Source organism: Polyodon spathula, chromosome 14 (genome assembly GCF_017654505.1).
Source record: "Polyodon spathula isolate WHYD16114869_AA chromosome 14, ASM1765450v1, whole genome shotgun sequence".
NCBI lineage: Eukaryota > Metazoa > Chordata > Actinopteri > Acipenseriformes > Polyodontidae > Polyodon > Polyodon spathula.
The window spans coordinates 28,347,994-28,363,076 of record NC_054547.1 but is presented as its reverse complement, the minus strand read 5'-3'; the positions used below and the strand labels follow the sequence as shown (position 1 = coordinate 28,363,076).

General features: G+C 36.8%; 1 protein-coding gene across 1 annotated transcript in view; it reads left to right on the top strand.

Annotated features, from left to right (window-relative positions):
* The first annotated feature begins 1,102 nt into the window (after window positions 1-1,102).
* Window positions 1,103-15,083, top strand: part of LOC121326687 (translocation protein SEC62-like) — a 19,339-nt gene continuing 5,358 nt past the window's right edge. Inside the window, exons 1-4 of the mRNA XM_041270051.1 lie at window positions 1,103-1,202; window positions 7,744-7,852; window positions 8,111-8,216; window positions 14,415-14,646. Of these exons, the coding sequence (XP_041125985.1) occupies window positions 1,167-1,202; window positions 7,744-7,852; window positions 8,111-8,216; window positions 14,415-14,646 (483 nt within the window). The 5' untranslated portion in view covers window positions 1,103-1,166. The remainder of the gene's footprint in view (window positions 1,203-7,743; window positions 7,853-8,110; window positions 8,217-14,414; window positions 14,647-15,083) is intronic.

Here is a 15,083-nt window from a genome sequence, read left to right as displayed (position 1 = left end):
TTGCACAGAGTGAGTGGCACCCTGAACCAAAACGGCTACTGCAGCATTTTACAGCGCCATGCAATACCCTCTGGTATACGCCTAGTTGGTCAGGGGTTCATCCTACAGCAAGATAATGACCCAAAACATACCTCCAGGCTATGTCAGAACTACCTTAGAAGAAAAGAACAAGACGGTAGGCTTCAAATCATGGAATGGCCAGCACAGTTTCCAGACTTAAACCCCATCGAGCTGGTTTGGGATGAACTGGACAGAAAGGTGAAAGCAAAGCAACCTACAAGTGCAACACATTTGTGGGAACTTCTGCAACAGTGTTGGGAAGAACTTTCCGAACAATATTTGATTTCCATTGTAGAAAGAATGCCACGAGTGTGTTCGGCTGTTATATCTGTAAAAGGTGGCTACTTTGAGTCAAAAATTTTGATTAAATTTTGTTAAACAAAACGATTCCATGATTTCTTTTTTATCTCCAATTGTTTATTTGTTCTATGCTTTAATTTCAGAGTACATTGAGACATTAAACTGCGTAAATTTCAATAAAAACTGGAAAAATGGAGGTGTTCTAAAACTTTTGACTGGTAGTGTGTGTGTGTGTGTGTGTGTGTGTGTGTGTGTGTGTATATATATATATATATATATATATATATATATATATATATATTATGGCCCGATTGGTGCAAAGAATGGTGATCAATGTATTTTGTACACAGTAGAACACTGATGTATGTCTTCACATAGGTTTAGGATTTCTCAATGTGAGTCATGTGAGACCCTCCTAGTCAGCCTCGTAGAGTTCTTGTTTTTTCATAGATAGTCCATTAATTTGCTGCTCCCACAGAAACCAATACACACCTCACTTTCATAAAATGCTTTTGAAATATGGAAATCAAGAAGTGTTCTGTAGTTCCACTTATCTTGCTTTTTCATGATAGCGGGGATGATATTTTTACTAAAAGACTCACGTATGTTAATTAAACTATCTGAACATGAGTCTGTAGTTATGTCATCACCATAACAGCTTGCTTCCATGTCATCAACCCAGTGTATTCGGTGTTGTTTCACAGCTTAAGTCACTTGCTGGCTCTTGACACACAGCTCCTCCATGCTTATTCTCGCGGTATTTCATAGTCAGCGTACACGTCACACGGAGACAGAACTGGAGAAACATGGCGGAGCGGAGGAAGCAGAAGAAGAGGATCCAGGTAAAAAAATAAAAAAATAAATAAATAAACACAATGGAAAATTGTGGAACGCATGATCTTTAGAAACATTTCTAATTAATTAGCAGACGCATGTAGTAGCGCAGTAATAATTATCTGTTTGCGGAGGTGGTGTACACAGAGAAATCTTTGTAAAGATTAATTAATGTCTGCAGTAGCGCATAATAATATTATCTGTTATATATAGCAAACGCCTATACCACATGGTAAATATTAGCAGTCGGTCGTATGCGATATATATATATATATATATAATTTATATTTTTATATTTATATATATATATTATATATATCTATATATATATATATATATATATATATATATATATATATATACCGTACTAGATCTAGGGTAAGTTATGGAAGATTTCAATAGTATTTTCTTAAAGTGTATTCATCCTTACTTTTGTGAGGTAAAAGTACTGCTGCGCGTTGTTATAATGTTGGAAAACGGAGGAAAAATATACAGTGTTGGCACTTGTATATTTTTGTACTTGTTTATCCACTGTCGAGATGTAACATACATAGAGCGAAATGTGTTAGCCTTCCTCGTCCATAAATACTTATTAGGTTTTTACTGCAGTACATCATACTGTCAAACATCTGGGGTTGCTGTAAACTGATGAGTTATGACTGGGTAAACTTACTAAGACAGCTGCTTATTCAGCTAATAATTGATGCTGTTGAATAGACTTCTACTCCAATCTAAGCATCCGTTTCCATTTTAATTAGCAGTGAAGGGGGTACTGCCTGCGTGTTACAGCTAATGCTCTTGAATGCTCGGTAATCCTTTGAAGTCATTGTTTTTGAAATGCAGAAAAAATGTTTCATTCAACCTATACTACAGTTGGCTATGCATAGAACATATTAAGTTATCTTGTCACCATGTCTATAATACACAGTAGATTATTACAGTCAGTTGCAGAAATTACACACTTTAAAGTGTCTACTTATTGCAAAGACCTGGGGTAGCCTACATTCTGTTAGGAAGCTAAAATGTGAATAATTGTTTATTTACTAGTTGTGAAAAAATAAATTGTTTTAATTTTATTTTTTTATTGCTGCTGCTAAAAATTGAAGTACATGTGTCTACTGATTCCCCACTGGGATACACCACAGCTGGATATTTGTTGAGCATTTCACATTAATACTGTTAATTACCAACATACATACACACTGTTTGAGGAAGCTACTGTGGTTCAGACTATTCACAAATAAACGGATGCTACACTGGATAGCAGTCTGGTCAGAAGCATGTATGCAAATGATCAAAGTCTATCAGAGCCCCTCAGCTATCTGCAACAAATACAAACAAACAAAAAAAAAAAAACATCACAGTGCCCGCATATGAACCTTTTGACAATCAGTGCAAAGTAACTTAACACATGGGACTTCCCCATTACTAGTGTAATTGCCTCTAGACTTAAAACAGATGGTATTGCAGTGTTGACAAAAGAAAGTTTCTAGTCTTTTATTCCCCAGTGTTTTTTACATGTGGCCACCAGGTTGACTTTCTACTTCCAGAGCAGACCTCTAGACAATTGTTTGTAAAGGACTATAAAGTTAATAAAGTTGTATTCCCTCGATCTCGTTGTTGTTGTGATATGGTCTTGTATTATGACTTCCCCGTCCTATTGGCCAGCCTCATCAAAACACTGCTCATGGATGGTGCTCCAACTTACTCATGCGTCTCCAGTGGAAAGAGGCGCAGAATAAGATCCTTGCTGTGGGAAAGCCAATTCATATTTGTCTTTCAGATGTCTACTGAATAATATATACAACTGTATCTGCCCCTATTGTCCATCAGTATTGTATCCTAATATTCGAATGAATATTTTTTGACATGTATTCGGATACAAAAATCAGATGTTTGTATTCGCTACAAATGAAAAATACCTTGCACTTGTTTACTGTCTGACCAGAATTTGTGTGACAGTTTTCAGAAAATGGCAAATGAAAATGAGGTCAGTGTGATATGTGAGATTAATTTAGTGTGTGGCTAAGTATGTGAACAAGTTTCTAAAGTAGTAGTGAGTGAGTAGTTGTTTCTTGATGTGAACTATGTACAAAGAAATGCACAACAATTTTCTTCAGATATTAGTTTGGTTTATTCGATTTATGCAGGGAATCGCTTTCCCATTACAGAGCAAGCAGATTCCGGAAACAGAAAGGACGCTCAAAGTCTCCAATACTAGTCTGAATGAAAGAGAAAGTGAGCTGAGCTGAGCTGAGCGCACCTTGATTAGGTAGCCACTGACCTCAGCCCCCCTCCTTCTTTCTCTTTGTGGGTTCAGTCACCCCAGCACCCTGTGGAGGATGTTGTGTAGGTGTCGTAAAGAGAACTGGTTCTGGCTCACATTGCCTAAGATGGTGTTGGTGTGGCCTGTTCTTTTGTGCTTCCTATGTTATCTCTTGAGCGCATCAGTTCCTCCAGCAATGTGCGATTGTGTTTATACGCTCTCCACCGTGGCACTCTGCCACCTAATCCCCAAATATAGAATTTATTTAAAATCAGCAGCTGAGACACGGCCCGTCCCCCAGAGCATGACTGCACTGAGGGAGAGAGCCCAGTCTCTCAAACCCGACCACGCATCCTGCAGAACTACTAAATACAGTCAAAAAGTATTCCTGTCGGTTGTAGCTAAGTTAAATCAGCACTACAGGTAAGATCAAGCACAGCCACCTCGCTTCAACAACCTGCTGTTTACTTTTTAAACACAGTTAGAATTTTAGACCTGAATAGGCACATTTTCTTTGAGTTGTTAAATAAATTATTGGATGGGACAAATAACAGGACAGTGAACGTCCTGCATATATTGCCTTTATTAAAGTATGCCAGATGCTTTCTAATCGATTTCCACATCTGTATAACAAGCTTTGCCTTGCACTTCCAAACAATTCAGTGGATGCAGAACGTGCAGTCTCAATGTATGGGAAAGTCCACACCAGACAGAGAATGTCAGCAGCAACTGCTGGGGGATGTTGCATGCTTGCCTTGTAACAAATGACAGCACTCTGTTTTAGTAAGGAAGCAAGTACCACTATTTTTAGGCTTTATAGTGCTCTGAAATATTGTCTGCTTAGGTTTATTTAGTGTTTCAACAGGTCCTAATCCTAATTTTATTCCATAACCTACCCGCGAAAAATACGTACATTTCCTGCGATTTAAGTAGACCCCTAACACGTTGAATAAATCTTTTAAGTGTAGCTGTAGCTTGGTGGATTTAGTTTCATTTTTTTTTATTTATTTATTTGTTTTTTTTTTAAATCGCTGTCTTTTTATAGGTGTGTATGATTTGTTAGTTTCCGAAATCTCAGTCAACAACTGGAGACATGAGGATAATTTCTTACTCCATAATTTGCACCAATGAAACGTAACCTGGTTAACCGTACTGGTGGCATATCAAATGCTTAGATCAGTGGTTCTCAACCCTGGTCCTGAGGACCCACTCTGGTCCTGCTGGTTTTTGTTCCAACCGAGCTCTCAATTACTTAATTGAACCCTCAATGGAACTAATCAGAGCTTTTTACTTATTTTAAAGAGTTGGAGATTTCAAGTTAAATATAAAATTATATAAGGAACTTGAATTCTCTGACATTTTGTAAGCTAATCAATTAAAAAAAAATCTAATTAAGCAAATTATTAGTTCAATTAAGGTTTCAATTAAGTAACTGAGTGCTTGGTTGGAACAAAAACAAACAGGACAGCGGGTCCCCAGGACCAGGGTTGAGAACCACTGGCTTAGATGACAGATATAGGCCTACTAGGTGATAGTTTGGGTTATTCAGTCTATTTAAAACAGTCGATAGGTGTTTATTTTTTTTATTTTTATTTAGCGACTTTGTCACATGGAATGCAATAAACAAGAACCAAAATGGTTATCCCCCCCCTCCCCCTTCACTTTAACCAAAATGGTTCCCCCCCCCCCCTCCCCCTTCATTTTACAGCACCATTTCCACATTTGTTTTATTTAAAGTGTTAGCTAAATTTCAGTTGATTCGTTTGATTTTTCAGCTACAGAAAGTAAACCTCATGTTATTACTTTATGAAAATTTGTCGCTGGCCACTAATTACTGCGAAGAAACGGTAATGGCAAAGAATGAAAAAAGGAAAAAATAAGTAATGCGGTGACAACTTTATGTATTATTTATTTCGCGAATAAACAAAACAACGTTTAACTTGAATCACTATTTAGAATCCTTTGTTTTGTTGTTAATTCACTGGGGTAAATAAGTCCAACACCGCTTATTCTTTACTCTTAGGATATTTTTCTATTTCAACATGTTACATATTGAAAGGTCTTGCTGTAAAATAAGGCACACACACTGCTGGTATGCTGTCTCTGCCAGCATACAGAGCTATATATATATATGTATATCCTCTTGCTCGAATTGAGTAATTATTTAAGAAATGTATAGTTATTTTTTTTTGTAACAGCATGTTTTTGATAATTAGCCTTTTTTATGTTTTACTTCATGTAGTATAGTGCATTTACTGTCTACCAGCCCGAACCATAATATCTATCAGTGCAAGTGGTGCTCGTCAGTGTATTTGTCTGCTTAATTATTCATTGTTCAGCAGCATGCAGTACATAAACACTGCAGGTCATGGTTCTGAAACTGCAACCTGATTTGAAATGATTCCTCGACTGTATTTGTGGATGGCAGCTCTATGTGATGCAGAAGTATGGGTGAGTCTGAATATTCTAGTCTAAATAAAATTGCCACTCAAATACTTTGATCAAGTTTCGAATACTCGTTCATTTTTAAAACAAATGGAAAAATGCACAAACTTGGCACTGTATTTTTGAGAGAGGAGGAAGTTAAGTGATCAGCCACTACAGTTATCACCTCACTGATAATTGACAGGGAGGTGGGCACCCTTCATTACCTAGCTCTGCTATTGGCTAATGTAATCTCTGCATCACAAGTATTTCGTATTGTAAATCAATATGTTAAGTGCTTAATCATCTCAAATGCAAACACCCATCTGCTAATGTAAAAGAAAACGCAGAACGTGGCAAAAACCAAAAAGCATTGCATCTTTTACTGTGTGCTTTTACTGTTTTACTGTGTTAAAAGTTAACTTAAATTTAGCTTTTGACAGCAAACTACCCAGGCAATGTTAAGCCTTTGTTTGAGTTCTGCTGTTATTGGTCTCCTACTGATAACGGCTTGATTCCGGAATCAGACTTTTAAAAATTATTATTATATTATGGAATCAGCAAGTACTTGTACAGTACATCTCGTTTGTTGTATACTTTATTATAGTGTAGATTTTATTGAGAAACATATTTTGTTGTGCATTGTTAGTAAGCGGCTGTGTTCTGTGCTTTATATGAGTTGTCAAAGGGTGTTAAATGCAGTTGAAAGTTTTGAAGTGCCTTTTTATAAAGTTCTGAGTTTTATAGTTAAAACCCATCTGCTATGTATTATTTCTTGCTTCTAGTTTAAATCATTTTTTAGTTTGAGTACATTAGATGCCTTAGATGTTTTTTCTCTGTTACTGTTGATGTATTTATCTATGCATCCCTGTGTGTGGTTGCTGCTAACACCTTCTAAAGACCTATCGCTGTTATGGTTAATTGGAGTATTCGGGTATTCAAAACTTTTATTCTTGGTATATTCGAATGTCTTATTATTTGAAATTTCCACCCCTATGCAGAAGGCAAGAGTAGTACACAGATTTTTTTACATTTAATAAAAGAAAAATAATTCTGGTTGAAAAGCCTAGATAAATCAAGAAATTAATTGACTATAAACAAGCACTGATCAAAGTCGTCTTCATTTCTGTGTAACTGCTGCATGTACATGCTTTTTAAATTAGATTTTATTTTTTTCCACACAATATTAAAAGTCAGTTCACACTAGACATATCGTTTTAAATAACTCTGACAGTTTTCTGAATGGATTTATGGAAAACACATCATCCCTGCAGCAGCTGCTGGTCCGTGAACAGTGTGCACATTTTCATACTTTCTACACTCTGGTCTCAAGATAGCTCTTTACCTGGAGCAGGAAAACAGGCCAATGTAAAACTGTACTATATTCTTTAGATTTGGAGTGAGGCTGATTAAATCTTAAGCTCAGTATTGAAATTCTCTCAGCTGACCCGTCACTGAAAAACCCGGCCTGTCTTCTGCAACTGTCGGAAATTTTTAAAACAGTAAAATTAAATTGGATTCTACTGTACTCTAAACAGATGCAGTATATGGTTTGAGTTAGTAGAGCTGTGTGTCACTTATTGCTTCTGTACCACCATTTCCATAGAGCATGTTTCGAAATCTGTAACATTGATGTTATTATTAATATAACTGGAGATCCCTGTCCTGAACTTCCATCTGTCCACAGACAACAAACTCTTTATACCGACTGTATATAGTTCATGAGTTATCAATGAAGATTAAGCAAAAACAGAATGACATAAATAGGTCTAGTTCACAGATTCTTTTTTTAAAAGTTACAGTATTCAGTGCATTCCGATTGTAGTGTGTGTTGATTGGGTAACTTTTTTTCATTGCAGGAAGTTGGTGAACCAACCAAGGAGGAGAAGGCAGTTGCTAAATATTTCCGCTTTAATTGCCCTACCAAATCCACAAACATGATGGGCCACAGAGTGGACTACTTTATAGGTAAGCAGCATACTTCTGTTCACTATTTTATTGTCACTGTTTACATTGCGACCTGTAAAGCTTATTTATAATCTCTGACCTGATCAATTCAGCAGGGTGTGTAATGTGTACTGAAGATATCTGTTTCATCCTGCTTTATTTATTTTTGTTTTTTTTTAATATTGATAAAACAACCTATATTTTGGGTTCAAGACCACTCTGTTCAATGCACTACCTGGGCACACTGTATATTTTACATTTTGCTAAATGATATTTCAGCTTCAAAAGCAGTAGATTGTCTTTTGGATTCTAAGTGGGCAAAAGCCAAGAAGGGAGAGGAGGCCTTGTTCACTACCAGAGAGTCTGTCGTAGATTACTGCAACAGGTAAGATTTCTGGTACATATTCTTTTCATTACAGCATGTTATTTGCCTTCATGTGTGGGTCCATGGAAATGTTGCTTTTATTTAAATGTTGTTATTATTAACATATTAGGATGCCCCACTTTTTGTACTTTGTGTGAGTAGTTTTTACAGTACTGAAGGGTTTAGCAGCAGGTTGAAAACGCTTTCAATACTGTAACAAACACAGCAATGCAATGGGTGTTTCAAGAGGAAGATGGTTGTAAGAATGCAGCTCATTATCTAAATATAGTTTATTTCTGTTATGTCATCTTATCATTCAGCTAAGGCTGAAACAAAAGTAATGTGTTGTGAAGCTTGAAGCTTCCAATGAAGCGAATAGTTTAAATAAATTGAGTGTTACAATATATCTACTATGATTCCTTGTAGTATTATTTGGGTGATTTCAGGTGACATAAAAGGCTGTAGCAGCATTTCAAAACATCTGAAGGAGCGTCATTTTATTAATAGTATTATGGTACCGTTGACTACTACAGTTGAGGAACTACATTTATAATTCATTTTTTAAAACCTATGGACATACCCAAAAAGTAGACATTAGCTCTAAGGAAATGGTCTATGTGTCTTTTGTTTACTTTAAGTGGTGTATATCAGTACATAAGGTACAGGGAGACGTTGTCACGTTCAAGTCTTATAAAGGTAAAACTCAGGAGGGAGCAGTACTCCTAGTGGCTAATTTTCATGCACTGGGCCTGAGTGAAATGAACACATTGCAGGGCTCGCAAAATTTTGGTAATGGTACTTGCCCTTCGGGCAGTCCGTTGTCGACATTTGGTTGTTCAAAGAAAATGTCAGGTTGCCCATAATTGACCTAGGACTGTGATTTGTACAAAGTACACTGTACTCAATATAGGTACAGTATCTCACGCCAAGAAAATGCATGTACATGGATTAGGGAGTGGTTAACATGTAGAAAACAGAAAGTACTGATTAGAGGAGAAACCTCAGAATGGAGTGTGGTAACCAGTGGTGTACCACAGGGATCAGTATTAGGTCTGTTGCTATTCCTAATCTACATTAATGATTTAGATACTGGTATAGTAAGCAAACTTGTTAAATTTGCAGATGCCACAAAATAGGAGGAGTGGCAAAGACTGTTGCAGCAGCAAAGGTCATTCAAAATGATCTAGACAAGATTCAGAAGTGGGCAGACACATGTCAAATGACATTTAGTAGAGAAAAGTGTAAGGTACTGCATGCAGGCAATAAAAATGTGCATTATAAATATCATATGGGAGATACTGAAATTGAAGAAGGAATCTATGAAAGGCCTGGGAGTTTTTGTTGACTCAGAAATGTCTTCATCTAGACAGTGTGGGGAAGCTACAAAAAAGGCCAACAAGATGCTCGGATATATAGTGAAAAGTGTTGAATTTAAATAAAGGGAAGTACTTTACAATGCATTAGTAAGACATCATCTTGAATATTGTGTTCAGTTCTGGTCACCTCGCTACAAAAAGGATGTCGCTGCTCTAGAAAGAGTGCAAAGAAGAGCGACCAGAATTATTCCAGGTTTAAAAGGGATGTCATATGCAGACAGGCTAAAAGAATTGAATCTATTCAGTCTTGAACAAAGAAGACTACGCGGTGACTTGATTCAAGCATTCAATATTCTAAAAGATATTGACAATGTCGACCCAAGGGACTTTTTCGACCTGAAAAAAGAAACAAGGACCAGGGGTCACTAATAGAGATTGGACAAAGGGGCATTCAGAACAGAAAATAGGAGGCACGTTTTTACACACAGAATTGTGAGGGTCTGGAACCAGCTCCCCAGTAATGTTGTTGAGGCTGACACCCTGGGGTCCTTCAAGAAGCTGCTTGATGAGATTCTGGGATCAATATGTTGCTAACAACCAAACGAGCAAGATAGACCGAATGGCCTTTCTTATGTTCTTATATCAAAATTCCATACTTAATTTCCCAGATTTCTATTTGTTTTACTAGACTTGTGTTTTAGTTAGTTTCTACTAGTTTTTTGATTGTTATCCATATATGCGGGCAGCCGCAGAGCATTATAGGTTTTTGATCCAGAGCAGAAGTTGCTCCTGGTTTTCTAAAAGTATTTGTCAGAGGTGCATATCTTGCAAGATACCATGCAGGTATGCAAAAGAGAAGTAAGATACAATCTACTAAATGTCCAGTATTAATCCAGAACAACAATGATAATATTACAACGTTTTAAACAATGTTTTATCTGAAACCGTTCCTAATTAGGAATATTGCTGCAGCGATAATGCAAGACTTAGGTTTCTAACAATGTTTTATCACGTTTGAAAAATATTATACAAGTATTAAAGAACAGTCGAACGAGAATCAATTAACACCAGTTACTGCTTTGGTATACTAATCTAACTAAACTACCATATATTTTTACTACTCATTTTTAAGACGTCTGTTTCAGGCAATGAATATATGCTTACACTCTCCTTTGAGGAGTTATTGATTCAAAGTGGGTTGGTGTTGTCAATCAGTAGGTGAAGGCTTTTCAGACAGAGTCTCAAATCAGGATTCAACTGCAGAGCAGGGTTCAGATTCTCACAAGCTCTCAGTTGATGAGTGGAGGGTGGAAAAAAGATTAAAGTTTTCTTGTCCAGTTTTTCAGCTGCCTACCCACCTTTCATGACGATCCGCCCATCTTGCAGATGCTACTGTGCCTGTAACAATAAGGATTGATTGCTCTTCTAGCAGACGAGATCACTTGCGTGTTGCTGGGTGAAAAAAAAAAAGTCTTGGAACCACGTGACAGCTGTGTTACCTCTTGACACAACATTTAACCAATCAGAGTTGAATGGGGTGGATTTTGTGTGTTAAGCACTTCGAGAGGCTAAAACGTTAAAATGACTGCTAAAAAAAATAGCCAATTTATTTTCAAAGCAAGTAGTGTACCCAGGTGCTTGAGAGATATTGGGTGTTCATGTGTGGGATATCAGCTGAACACCTATATACAAATGCTTAAGTGCAGAGGTGCTGGATTATTACATTCCGAGACCAAACGTGTGTGAGTACTATTGATTTAAAAAAAAAAAAAAAAAAAAAAAAATGAATAGCAAAAAACGAACAGACCTGCATTAACAAAATGCCCTGAGAACTTAACATAAAGAAAACAATTTAAATGAAGCAATCAGCTCTGTAATTACGCTAAAAAGGAAGTGAAGAGGTTAACATTTTTTGTGAACTCCAGTAAACCTACTTTATCTTTCCCCGGTCAAAGTAATTTACCCTAATGAAAAACAGTCATGAAAAAAAATGTAGAAATAAAAAAGAGCAACCACATGAGTTAATGAAAGACAACATATTATTCAAATTCTTTTGCCGTATTATATATTTAAGCTAAGGCAAATTTTATTTTTCCGTTAAGTGCTTTCAGCTATAATGTTCTGCTGCCCGGGTGTACAAAATTCCTGGGGAGAACCCTGATACTACAAAATACTGTAGTATAAATAATACTACCCCCACCCCTCGTTATATCGCCCCTCGCTATACTATGAATTTGGATACAGTATATAGCGATCCCGGAGTTAGCTTCCTATTTTTACTGTCTAAATGCATATGTATACATGACACTTAGAATTACTGTTAGTTTTATTTTGTACCCTACATCACAAACAATAATATACAAAACAATATACAAAACAATTAAAATGAAAGTATTAATATCGTACTGTTATACACACACGTATTGCACAGTAACACAAAGCAAATTTTAAATATCTACTTGCTTAAGCGGTTTTTATTTTGGCCAACAAGGTGTTCACGTGTGGCAGCAATGCACTAGCAAAAGTCACAAGGCAGTGATGTCGGCTCCCTAGCAACAAGCCTTGTATGTTGTGAATGGATTCTTTCAATGCAGTGGGTCTGTGTATGTGAAAAAGGAGAGGAAGACTCATTAAATTAACTGGAGACTGAATGAAGTTGATGAGAAGCAATTAAAACAGTGTGCTGCTTTTTATAAGAAAAATGAGAAAAAGCAGGTTTTAAGAGGATTTATACTGGACCAGGACGCACCCGATAAAATGAGCGAGTGGTTGTACAGTATTTGTAACCCATTTGTTTTTCTATGGGTCTCTCACTATGTCGCAACCATCGTTACATAGCGGATTTATATTGGACCCCAACATCTGCGATATATTGAGTGGGTGGTGTATAATGCATTAGGTTGAGTATATATGAATCATAAGCTTATGTCAGTTAATTAATACGTTTAGTATTTTAATTAGACATCTTGACTTAACACCTTCACAAAAAACAGACTTTAGCCTATTTTCTCAAAAACCTGCTTCTAGCAAGCAACATTGCAAGAGCAAACAACACCCTGACCATTTGATTGATAAAAAATACACTGCCTAGATGGCCATTACGGGGTATAAGTTAATTTTTCAGAGAAAATAGTTTGAAAAAAGTCCCCAGCTCTTGCCTAGTTTATAAAAATTGGAGGTGTTGCTGCTTCACTGAAAAGGTGTTAAAAAGAAGTAGTTCATTGTAAGGAAGTGAAGTCAAGCAGTCATACAAGTAGAACAAAACAGGTCAGGTTAAAATGCCAGAAGAGAGCTTTTATTGAAGGCCTCCTGTGAAAACATATTGGCCGTTTAAAACACAGTAACAAATAAATAGAATAAAATTCGAAAATAATAAGGCAAACCAATAACAGACTCTGTAACACAGCAATCATATTCCCTTTGCACACAACTATTCAGACATTCGGGGCTCTGTGGAGTGTGCAACCTCTCAGAATGAGCCCTCACCAGGTTTATATCTCCACCCTTACCACTATTTGATTAACTCTGTGACAACAATGCCAAGGCAGCCATCTTGGTGCATACTTGAGGTGCATTTGACTGTAGATGGAATACAGTATATGGCTCTGTCTCATTGAGGGCCTGGTTTCATGTGCTTGAAACTGCTTCTGCTGTGTCTGTCTGTACACAGACACAGCTTTGTGTTCATTAGCTTGCACAAGGCTACTTGTCTGAGTCGGTGTGTGCTGTGGGCCTGTGTAAACAAACACTGCCATCTCAGTCTGTGTGGAAGAAGACCAAGCTCTTTGCACTGCCCAGGACAGCTTTCGGGCTCAAGCTTTTCTCTGCTAGCTTTTCTGCGGTGCAGAGAGATGACTCCTAATCACGTTTTGAATGGACTTACCAGAATACCAACCCCAATTGGTAGGTGTTTCTAATCAAATAATATCAAATAAAAAAAAAAAAATATTAGTGTACCACTATAAAATTGTGGGTTTTCAGTGGGATAGCAAAAGCGGGTTATTTGACATTCTTTGAGCAAGAACTATGCACGCTCCCACCCCCCCCCCCCAAAATATATTTTTAAATACATTTATTATATTGCTGTAGCAATGTGTTAGAGACTTTGACGAGTAATGAATGTTTCAGACTAATAATTGTATTTAGAGTGCTTTAGTACTCAAGTTTACTGTAACATATCCCTACCTATTGGGGGTTCAGGCTTCATTGGGAGGTGCAGAAAGTAAATTAAAGAAGTCATTACTTTTCCATGTTTAAACTAATGTTTATTTGGGTCTTTTTTTGAACGTAGTGATAGCACTGTCTGCTGCTTAATTGCAGTCTAGTTGTGTTAAATTCAGCAGTCTCCTTATTGCTATCACACCACAGGAACGTGGAGTCCCCACCATTTACCATTTGCAGAGCTGGTTTTGTTAGTAGATTCATGCCAAATATTTCTTGCTTGGCTGTTAAGTTATTGGCTTCTAGCTGAAAGATGTTTATCTTGATATTCTCTGCTGTTGAACTAGATACACATAGAGACATAAGGGGATTACGTTGTAATGGACACTGATGTTAACCTGTCATATTTGATACATTTTCAGAATCTGGGATATACAGTATATTTATATAGGCAACACTATTATAATGTAAGCAATTATTGACACTTTCTATTGGCACAGTTTGAATCTCTTAAGCACTTGCATGTGTGATTCAAGCTTGTGCAAAGCCCACTTCTGAATGTATTCATGTGGATCATCTTGTTTTAACTGTCACAATTAGGTCTAGTTATATTTTGTATATAACAGGGCTGGTTCTATTGTATTACTCTACAGTATATCAGTGGGTTCAATGAATTCAATTTTTTATTGGAAATTAAGCTTTAGTGAAGTGTGTGCTGACCCAATTGTTCCTTCACAAGCAGACTCCTGAAGAAGCAGTTTTTCCATCGAGCCCTGAAAGTAATGAAAAAGAAGCCAGAAAAGGAATTGAAGAACGAGAAGGAAAAAGAGAAAGAAAAGGAAAAAAGCAAGACTGACAGTAGCAAAGAGGAGGAGAAAAAAAACAAGAAGGAAGTGGCCAAGGAGGAGAAGAGCAAGAAGGAGAAAGACAAGAAGAAAGAAGCAGAAGTAGCAGAGACCAAAAAGGAGAAAAGCGTATGTTTTTGTTTTCTTCAGTACCATTTTCAGTATTTTTAGTTTTAATGTTTTCAGAATTTCCTGAAGTTTGCATCTATCTAAAGTTTGTTTGTGTGTGTGTGTGTGTGTGTGTGTGTGTGTGTGTGTGTGTGTGTGTGTGTGTGTATATATATATATATATATATATATATATATATATATATATATTTTTATTTTCATTCATTCATCATTCTATGGACAGCCTCATACCAAAAGGGAACCAACCTTTGTGTTATTAACCTACATGGTTTGTTCAAAGTATTAGAAATACCTGCCATAACAATGTCAACATGGCCAGTCAGAATAGCACTGATTTGACTCATCTAAAACCCCTTTCACACAGACAGGTTGTGACGGCTCCGAACCGGCACTGATGTGGCATTTGGTCTGTGAATTGCCTATTTCGTGTCTGATAC